Raw genomic sequence first — 10,943 nt, 5'->3', positions numbered from 1 at the left:
GGGGGTGGGGGTGGGGTGGGGTGTGGGTTAGGGTTTATAAATTGGGGGAAGAAATTTGCTTTGGGTAATTTCAATTTAGTCCCCCATTTATATACATTTTCATTTTAACCTCTTAATTTTGAAGTAATTTGCTTTGGATAATTTAATTTAGTCCCCCATTTATATACCTTTACATTTTAACCTCTTAAGTTTGAAGTGCGTGCACTCATCTTCCTTCTTTGGCTGCAAACGCGTTCATACATTTCTAAAATTTTAGTGTAAAATAATTTGTGTGAAAAATATTAAAATAAAATTAATTTTTGTGTATTATCTGTAAAGTGATTAAGGAAATGACGTATTAAGATATAACTCTATCTACAATCTACAAGTAATTTCTGAAATGTTTTAAATTTTCAAGTAAAATATCAATAAATAAATCGAACCAACAGATTTCGTGAATTTTAATATTATATAATAGATTTTATTGAAACATTAATTTACAATGTTTTCAATTATAAAAATAAAAATTTAATTGATTTAGTTTATTTATTTTTTTAAAATTTATTTACTTTTTTAAAAAAAAAACGTTATATCATTTTTATAAATGATAACAACCACGATAGAGTGTCTTTTGAAACTAAAATTATGAATGTTGAGGATTAATAATTTTATTTAAATTTGTAATAGTTTTCTGATACGTTACAATGTTATATGCTTTTTGATGTGTATATTGATATTTATATATTTATTATGATTATGATATGATAAATAATAACTAGTATAAAATGTTCGAAAATAAATGAAATATTTCATTTGAAGAGTATTTAATGTGTTCATATTAATTTGACTTTTAATCAGTTATATGGTTCGTCACTTCATTAAACACCAACCTACCAAAAAATATAACCGGATATCATTTTAAAAATAAAAAAAAGTAATAATGGGGGATCAAAAGTTGAAGCTTATGAACTTAGATAAAAATATATTATAAGGGAGATGCAAGAAAGTGTGTATTAAATATTCAGAGATATAATCATTACTATTATTGAATTTAGAATAAAGCTTTCATTGGAATGCTCAAAAAATGCGTGCGAAGGGCTCACCTGTCCTTTTTTGTGGTGCCTACTCTAATAGCATTACACTCGTGTGCAATAACAATAAATATCACAATTATATGAATATCACAGCCTAGATTGTATTTGTACCCATCAAAATCACAAAACAAATACAAAAACTACATCGGCCAACTTTGGACTTAATCTAGTTATGTATCATTCAATTTGTTGCAAGCAGGGAGTATCGATGAGAAATTATAAATATCAACTTGACGCTGGTCTCAAATCGACGCCATAATAAAGAGTTGACGTCAGAGTAACGAATAAAATTAAATAAAAAATTAAAATAATTAACTAAAATTGAAATTTAATAATATAATATGTATGTTTTATCTTTCATTGCTCGAGTAAACATTATATAGGTGGACCTTGAAATTTGGGGTGGAGGCAGAGAAGAAAAAGGCCATAAAGAAAGTGGGATATGGAGTAATAATTCTTTTTGAGATTGATATTATTAATTAATACAAAATAAAAAATTATTTTGTTTGTTATCATAGAAATAAGATTAGGACTTCCGAATCCGGGCCACAGTTTCATATGCGGGCAAAACTGTTACCATATTTTATTCAATTAATGTATTATTCTTAAAAGTAGAAGCTCCAATGAAAGGTAAAAGGAATCTTTTGTCTCCCGCCAAAACCATGCACCCTCGTTGGTCCACATGTATTTATAATACTACGTACGTGTCAATTTAGTCTCAGTTTTTTTAGCTTGTTGCTTGTCCCAAATATATAAATTTACACGTAATATGTTTTCTAATCTTTTAATAAATATTAGCAACAAATGAACATGTTCATACGTGTGTAAAATAGATATTATTTTTATAAGTATTTTTTTGTAGGTAATGTTGGTGGAAGATTTTGTAGATAATGAATAGGAAAGAAAGGAGACTGTAAAATCGAAACGAAAATTAGTTTCCTCTTGAAAGTAGTTTTTAAGAGCCATTTAATTATTATTAAATAGTAGAGATTTGTATCATAAATATCTAGCAATATTTTTTCTAATCTTTTAATTATATTAATTATATACCTGGCTCTATTGATTATATTTATATTAATTATATTTTGAGAAATGTAAGACTATTTTTTCAAAAAAAATAAATAAAGAAAAAAAATGTAGATAGAATTTGTTTCTCTAATAATTTTTCGTATAAAAAATAACAAACTTTAACAAACTTATATAATCCGGACATTATTCGATTACGACATAAATGAAATGTCAAATTTTTTAATAGTCTGCTTCCCATCGAATGATGAATCCCTGAAATGAGGCATGGATAGGAGCCACTACGAAAAAATATATAGGTTTCCTTTTGGAATATATATCATGATCACCATTACTATTATTATCAGCACATGAAATGGAAAAAAAATGGTAGTTGATGTTATCTTAGACTAGCGTAGCGAGCTAGAGGGAGGGGGTGACAAGTCATTGATAAATTTACTATTAAGACAGAAATAAAATCATAGGACAATATTAACCATCATAGCAATATGTTTTGATTACATGAGTTTAAATTCCAGCTGGGTAATCTCCTTCAAAAGGATGTGTCGATATGAATACTGCACATGCAGTAATAGAATTTCGTTAATTATCTGGTTTTTGAGTCGGATGGTACTCGACTGCCAAGATATCCTTTCGACAACCCCTAGCTCGTTTACTTTATAAGCAGGACAAGTGCAAGCGAAGATCAATGACCCATAAATTTTAGTCCATGAATGAGGCTGGCTTGTATATCATCATCAGTGTTCTTTTTCTCAATATTGAAATAAAACCAGCCAAGCAGAAATCATAACGAGCTATTAGATATCAATTCTTCTACACAATTGATGATCTTACATCATGCAATATGGTTGATGTGCTTCCAACTCGCTAAACTTTCACAAACATTAATATTATGTTAATTTATATATAACTTAAAAGTTCCGAAGAAATGTGAGCAAAATCCCAGTTGCTAGTTAATTTTCCCACCTTATTTCCATAACTTGACAGAACTGTCGTGACTTGCGGAGGCGACCATCCCAGTCAGAGGTGACTGTGCCAATGCAGCAATTATGTTCTCATGGGCAGCAACGGTCATGCTTTTGTTCTCGGCCATGTTCCACAACTCCAGAGACTACACCAAGTTAAAGGGGAATTATTGAAATATATTTTTTTATAAAGTTATGCACTTAAAAATGCATGTTCCGTCCCACAAATTTATCTTTGCTACCCACTTCACAATTTCTGGATCCACCCTTATTGTCCAGCCTGGGGGGGGATTCAAGAATTTAGGAAGGGAATCTAATATTCCTCTTTTCCAGAGGGGCGGAGGGAATATAATGTTCACATTCTCAGTCCAGATCCTAGGTCATTATTCGTCGTGAATTCTGTACAAGTCAGATGACCTTGTCAAAAGCTTTTATGTCCTAACAATAGTCTTTGAGTTCATCACCAAGAAGTTAGGGCAATGCAACATAATACATTCTGAAACTTAGATGCAGGATTAGTTGGCAGGTAAACATGGACATGATTGACATTCCCAAATAGTCTGATTAAATAGATAGTCGTGTGTGCCCTGCATGTGTGTGTGTGTGTGTGATAGAGAGAGAGAGAGAGAGAGAGAGGTGGGGGATGGCCTTACCCGCAGTCCGCCAATGACCAAGAGGGCTGTATAGCTTGGGTGAAAAACACATGAATGGAACTGATTCCCATTGGAATTGAGCTCATGAATGAACTCTCCAGAGGCCAATGACCAAACTTTAATGCTGTCCTCACTAACAGACGCCAGCAGATCACCATTAAGGTCCCAGCACAGGTAGTTCACCACACCAGAATGCCCCTAATGAATCACCAAAACTTTCACATCACAAAGACATTCACAACACAACCTTGGAATGACAAACTCGTCAAAATGCATACAAACCTGGAAAGAATGAGTTTGTCTGTCATTTTCAACATCAAATATGGAAACCACCTTATCCGATGCTGCTGCTAATAGATGTCCGTTTATTGGTTGAAATCGAACTTGTGCACTGCCTCCTTGCTGCACCAACCAACCAAGACGAGCAAAACCAAAATGATAACAAGCGATTTAGAAAACATAAAATAGTATTATGGTAGGAAAAATAAAATTCCAATATCGCTATTCAACAACCAACCTTTGAAATACGAGTGCAGGAAAATGGACTAATATTCCAATAGCGAATTTCATTGTTACTATCACAGAAACAAAAAAGATCATTCTTCTTAGGATGGAAATCCAGGGACATGACATGGGAAGTATGCGCAGTGTAAGCATTCAGGCAGTAGCTTGGCTGCATGAATATTGAAATAAAGTAAAAACTTACAGTTGCAAAATCCAATACAGGTCTTTTTAATATAATCGATACAGTATACTCCGGTGGATGAAGTTTCAATGAAAGTAGCAGAGAAATAAGTGACATACAAATGTGCTAGTGCATATCTCATAGTTTTCATCACACCAGGTTATTCAAAAGTATAAACTTAAGTCAAGTAAATGCAAGAGGGATTAGTACATTAGCTGCATCCCACAATCTCACGGACTTATCAAATGAAGCTGTTGCAAGTTGAGTAGAATTTGGCCTGAAGCGGACATCTGTAATTAAGTGCTGATGTTCTTCTGGCGTGCTCTCTGTATGGAGAGTATCCATGTTCCAAAGAACAGCCTAATGCAAGTAATAACAGATTTATTACTCAGAATATAATTGAAATATTATGAATAACTAAGAATAAACTCCTCTAGTAATCTAAAGTGGGCCATGTGAAATTGAAAATCAAGAGACGTAATGCAATGACACACACTAATAGAAGACAGCATGTGGTGTGCACTAACATTTTAGTGTTATACAGCCCCATAAACACTGGAAGGACAGGATTATACCTTTTTATCATGCCCAGCACTGGCTAACAACTTCCCATCAGAAGAGAAATGGCAACAGGTCACCTTATTCCTTGTCCGAAAACAGCTAACTTCCCCAAATGTAAAACCTGAGATTAAGCTGTAAATGATGAAATTGGCATTCATCACAAAATACATTTAACCAAACAGCAGATTTAAACATGCTACATTTGATGTGAACACCTTTTGAGGTCTCTGTTTTATGCACATTCAGGGTTTGTTTCAAAGAGCTATATAAATTTCCATCTCCTCCATCATTTGACAAAAATGATTCGACATTATCATCAAGGGAGCCAATGTCTCCAAAATTCTCCAAGTCATCCTTACAAAGAAAAGAAACTATTAATTAAACGGTAACATAGTGCATACTCCTCATCAGAGTCATCAACCTTTACAAGATAATCCATGATACCAGCTCAATACTAGAAAGCTGAAACATTTTTATATAAGAAAAATGCATTGGCACAATCGTATGAACCTCAGTAGCGATACTCAAAAACAGTTTGTTACACAGGATAGCAAAGGTAAGTACGACACATACTTTGTTGATTCTATGTGGGAGAAAGATTCTGACTGTTGTCAAAATTTGTAGGTCGTCCAGATGTTTAGGGAAGAAACATTAAAAATAAGGAAAGGAAACCTACAAGAAAGATCTGCGCTTACAAGTTGATTAGTAGATGATGCAATTCCACCAGTACCCTCAGCACCATACATCATCATGCTCTTGGACACGCTGTTGACATGCTGAAGGCTACTTGCAGTAGTAATACCATCGCCGGGTGTGTGTGTTGATTGTGGTGATCCCGGAGAGGGTCCTACCGTATTTCCAGTTCCAGTACTGTTGGCACGTCCTGATGAAGAGTGTTGTTTTCTTTTCCTGTTATTCTGTTTCATGTTAAAGAGCATGTCATTTACTTTCTAATCTCAAGTAAAACCAAGGATCGCCAAGCCTTGAAGAGCCATTATGAGGTGAGAGTATTTGTGATGTATGCAGCTATATATATAATCAATAAATAGAAGCACATATTCGTAAAGTTCATTATTGTTCATCCAACAAACCTTCATCAAAAATGAAAAACTTTACAAGAAAGAACTAACCTGTTGCAATTGTTGCTGCTGCTGTTGCTGATCCTGTTGTTGTGAGGAAGACTGCTGCAATTGGGCCATTTTCATCTGTTCATAAAAAAGAAATTTAATACCAAGGACAATGCTGGTGGAAAACTAGAACCTAAATTACATGCTGCTACTCCTTTTTAGGCTTTACAAGACACAACAAATGGAAGAAGTATAAAAGAGTTGAGTATCTGTCCACCAATTAAGCAAAGGTGACCCCAAATTTGCATACTCATCGGAAATTAATTCATGAATAAAATAACTCCACAATCGTCTGGCATATGAAAAGGACCGGCCATTGCCCAATCAATGCAGGCATCATGCATTGGTCATTTAAACAAAAACTTTGAAGAAAGAAATTAGCCACAAAACACCAAGGTATTTAACCGAGTAACTGAAAATAAAGGGCAGGGAGAGGCATCGGGATAAAATTTAGAGGAAGTAAAGTTAGTTGGCTGTTACATATTGGCTCTCTGTGTGATATTATCATAACAGTTTTTTGGCCCTGTATCAAGAAATATAATTCTTTCATCCCATGTCTTTTTCCTTTCAGTGCTAATATCTTGCATGAGACAACCTCAATTGACAGATTCCAGGTTTGAGGAAAATACAAGCCAACTTCGAGTACAGCCATATTTATTCAAAGGGGTAAATTTTGGCTGTTACATATTGATCCTCTGTCTGCTTACCTAAATGGTAACAGCACAAAGATAGTTTTGGGATCACATGCATGAATATAACCCAACAATCATTATTTCAGAGACAATTATAACCTTTGGTGAATTTGATTGCGCTGGAGAGCAAATAGATCCATCGTTTCTGGGAGTTTGACCATCTTTTGCGCTAAAATTACCCCTCGGTAATCCTCCAAACCCATAATTAGCAGAATTTCCAAGGTTGCCTTGTGCCTGTGCTTGTACTAGAGCCTGCTGTTGTTGTGATGCCAAAAGAAACTGATTCTGAGCCTGTAGACTTGGTTTTTGTACTTGTAACCCCATACTTGGCCTCAATTGATCAATTCCCTATATTGGTAAACATCATTTCCCCAATGGAAAATTAATCCTTAATTAATAACAGACAAATAAGCTATAACACACTCACAGTCAGCGGCCAGCCCTTCAATGGTAGACCAGTGACACCTTGACTTAAACCTGAAACCAAACGACTCTCAATCAAACGATGAGCAAGAAACATCACGAAAATTCTCTTGGGAAACTGATACAGCAATTATCCAATTATTATGCAACTCTGACATAATTAAGATCTGGACAAGTCTGACGGAGCTTCACGGTTGCTTAACAAGCAAATTACTGACGTTGCAAGTGCCTTTGCATCATAAGATGCTGCAATATATGCAACAAATTATTGCTATTATTGGAAATGGTGACATGATGCCATAATGCTCTCTCTCTAGGCACCCCCGGCTTGTATTTATATAGTATGTGACAACTCAAAAGAGCATCTCTAACCCAATTTTTATGATTCAAGGAAAGGAAGGTGAATAGCTTCCTGCTTCTCTCACCACCATTTAACTATTGGGCATAACGGACCACATCCAAAATTGTCGTCGAGAGTTGAATTTCAATTTCAGATGCTTCCTTTGAGTTTCGCTATCATGGCTACACTAAAAAATCTATTACTCAAGTAGTGAATGTAATGCAACAGATAACATGACCATCTATCCACATCTATATCAATGCCCGTGTTTGCATGTAAGTGTGAGTTGCAATTTCGACCAGGACGTGTCACTCTTTGGAGTGGTAAAATGCTATGAGAATAAAACTAAGTTTTACTATTTTTTTTGTTGAGACAAAATGGAATAATTTTTTAAATGAGCCCACAATGGAGATGCTCTTGTTCAAATAAATGTAAAAATGGAAGGAGCCAACTCAAAATAGTTTTCATATACAAACAAAAAGGTATCAATCATGAACCCAGATACTATAATAGCAGGTACCAAAATGTAAACTTTGTGTTGTATGTTTTAAATTTCTTGACTCATAATGGGAGTGCACATTTAAGGGTTCATGCCTAGAGAAAAATCCAAAGAGAAGAGTAACCAATAGATTCGTACATAAAGACAGACAAACATAATTGGTTGATTGCGATTTTTGCCATCGTACCCGAAAAGAAAATGTCATCGTAAAAAATTAGTCATTTTACCAACACCCACGGCCTGGTTATTTGTAAACATCAACATCAATCTTTCAATTTGACCTTGCATCCTCTGTGCAGCAACAACCATTGGCGCAAAATGGCAAATAACAAAACAAGTCTGAGAAAAGCACCTAGCTAGCAGAACATTCAGAACTATTACCTGCACCACCAAGTCCAGATTTTGACGGTAGAATCGCTTGTCCATATATAGATGATGGATCCATGGGTAAAGACTTTTGAGTTGCACTCAAGTTAACTTCCGTTTTAATGTCCTGGAGACATAAAAAGCTACAAGGTTGAGCATATTAAGTCAAGAAAGCAAAAGGAATCAAAACAAAATGGCCCCAACCAATAAAAAATGGTTTAGTAATTACAGGGGTCAGTTGAGGACGTCCTTGAATTTGCTGCAAGGCTGCAGACATGCTCCCAGAATTGCCTTGCACCAGTTGTCTGGATTAATGGCTTGGAAATTAGGATACAAGGGGATGATACAAAAACCATTTAAAAACATCCAATCTACGAGGTCGCATACGACATTACCCTTGTTGATTTGAAGACGATTTCAGAAGTGCCATCCTATTTGAATCAATAAGTCCAGGTGATGTCTCGGAATCCATAGAATGGGGATGTTTCATCTGTTCTTCATACATTTTCATAGCCAACACACTGGCAGATGGCTGTCCTATCATCCCATCCGAGTTCATGGAGTTCATTGGACCGCCGAGGGGGGGATGATTAGGATCCCTTCGCTGTAATTGGGCTTGGGCGTTGCGCTGCTGCATGAGCTGCAATTGATGCATTTGCAACTGTTGTTGCTGCTCCCTTGTTTTTATTTGCTGAGTCTGACATTATTCCATGGAAAAATTATGCGTAGATCCTTAACATGGATATCAGTACACCAAAATTGCAAAATTATGAGAAACCTCAATGTAGGCAGCCGCTGCCTCTGAGTGCTTCTCGTTTGTTCTTGCAATGAATATGTCCCAAAATACGGACCACCACTCAAAAAGAAATCCTCCTGGGGCATCAATGGCTAAGAATAGTAGTCAAATGAAAAATATAAGCACCAAAATCAAACAGTCTCTTAAACAAAAGTCAACCAAATTATATAATCGAAGCTCAACTAATCAATCTCTTACCTACAGGATCTGTAGCAACTTTTCCTTCTGTCATGAAGGCTTTGGCAGAATTGAGCAATTTTCTTTTCAACAAATAATCATGAATATAGACATCAAGCCTGCCAAAAAATAAAAAATAAATAAACAGAAACCTTTGTCAACGATCACCACTTAGTTACTTAATCAACTTCAACAAAATAACTGAAACCATCACAGAAAAATGAGAAGCAAATAACATAATTGATCTACAGCAAGAGAATTATTTGACATTGATCAGAAGTATTTCCTCGGCTATCAGTTCTCACTAACAGGCGTTAATTGGCATAACTAGAAGCTGTTTCTCAAATTGGCAACAAACGAGAAGATATGAAGTATGTTTTCTTTCCAAATTCAGCCACAACTGGAAACAAAATTTAAAAAAAAAACACGAAAAAAAAATATTAATTACATCTTATCAGCTTCCCAATTACTCTGCGCCATGACTGATACTCGACCCGAATCCAAAGAACTCTGCACGATCAGACTCTGCCGAAAGAAATAGTTCAGATTAAGTAAACGCAATTTAACCAAAAAAAAACCGCTACTCAAAGAGCAGATTTTTTGTAAATTTTTTTTTTTTTAAATCACAAAGATTAAAGGAACGCCAATCTTGAATATCTATATAAAGCACTTCTTTTTTTTCTTTTTTTCTTTTTTACAAAATAAAAAATACTCTTGGATTTACCGCTTTTGAGATATCAGTTCCTGCATTGACGATCCATGCAAAACACCAGACGAAAAACCTAATCCGAGGAATTTCAAAACAAAAACCGCGAAATCAGCCAAATTCACTTCGCCGGAAAGGATTCTTAAATATGAAATTTCACCCAGTTCCGTACACTTTGTTCCAAAAATTCACTAGCTAATCGACAAATTCTTAAAGTTTCTCCACTAAATCAGCTACTCGGATGCAAAGTTCTTACCAATGCCCTCCCCGCGATCGCGATCTCAGATTAAATCAATTAACCCCGCAAGTATTTCAAGATTACAACACAAATTACGAAGATACACGAACAGCACCGTTGTGGGATTATTCTCGATAATTATGATTCGAAAATTCACCAACCTTCCGTAAAAATAAAAATTCAAAATCGAAAATTTAACGAATTGAAACGTAGTGAAGAACAAAGCTCAGTTCACAGAATGAATGAGCAGAGCGTAGAGAGAAGATAAATATCGGCGACGCGAATGCCAAAAAATAGCTGGAAAAGCGGTCAGGTTGGGATCTGAGCCTCAGGTTCGGGTTGGGGAACCAACACTGGTTTAATTAATTAAGCTCAGAGTTCAGGTTGGGATCTTAGGTTCAGGTTTGGGTGGAGACACTTCTAAAATTGAAAGTTTCAACATCAATAAATGATAAAATCTCAACATAACAATTTGTATATTATTATGATATGATTTTGAATATAAATGATTATTAAAATATATTTTTTATCTCGTAATTGTACTTTATAAATAGGGGTTATCAGTTATGAATGAAACAATTTTGAGTCATTCTTGAAACTCATTTTTCTCTATTCT

General features: G+C 35.0%; 1 protein-coding gene across 1 annotated transcript; it reads right to left on the bottom strand.

Moving 5' to 3' along the window:
- Positions 1–2,857: 2,857 nt before the first annotated feature.
- On the bottom strand, positions 2,858–10,598 carry LOC140880667 (transcriptional corepressor LEUNIG_HOMOLOG). Its single transcript, XM_073285297.1, has 19 exons — positions 10,346–10,598; positions 10,108–10,165; positions 9,832–9,908; positions 9,405–9,502; positions 9,189–9,298; positions 8,806–9,107; positions 8,640–8,715; positions 8,426–8,537; positions 7,210–7,259; positions 6,882–7,130; positions 6,094–6,168; positions 5,659–5,880; positions 5,179–5,317; positions 4,978–5,084; positions 4,613–4,762; positions 4,235–4,390; positions 4,000–4,119; positions 3,718–3,915; positions 2,858–3,210 (listed from the first exon to the last, which is right to left on the bottom strand). The coding sequence occupies exons 3-19, from the start codon at positions 9,861–9,863 to the stop codon at positions 3,067–3,069; spliced, it is 2,340 nt and encodes a 779-aa protein (XP_073141398.1). The 5' UTR covers positions 9,864–9,908; positions 10,108–10,165; positions 10,346–10,598; the 3' UTR covers positions 2,858–3,066.
- Between the last annotated feature and the right edge of the window lie 345 nt (positions 10,599–10,943).

Source organism: Henckelia pumila, chromosome 2, assembly GCF_033568475.1.
Source record: "Henckelia pumila isolate YLH828 chromosome 2, ASM3356847v2, whole genome shotgun sequence".
Classification (NCBI taxonomy): domain Eukaryota; kingdom Viridiplantae; phylum Streptophyta; class Magnoliopsida; order Lamiales; family Gesneriaceae; genus Henckelia; species Henckelia pumila.
The sequence above is the reverse complement of the archived record's forward strand: the minus strand, read 5'-3'. Positions and strand labels throughout refer to the sequence as shown.

Coding starts and splice junctions, on each gene's coding strand:
- LOC140880667 (XM_073285297.1), bottom strand. CDS start 9,863: ATGGCGCAGAGTAATTGGGAAGCTGATAAGAT. Junction 9,299..9,404: donor AGTTGCTACAGATCCTGTAG/GTAAGAGATTGA, acceptor TACTATTCTTAG/CCATTGATGCCCCAGGAGGA. Junction 5,881..6,093: donor AGCAGCAACAATTGCAACAG/GTTAGTTCTTTC, acceptor AACATGAAACAG/AATAACAGGAAAAGAAAACA.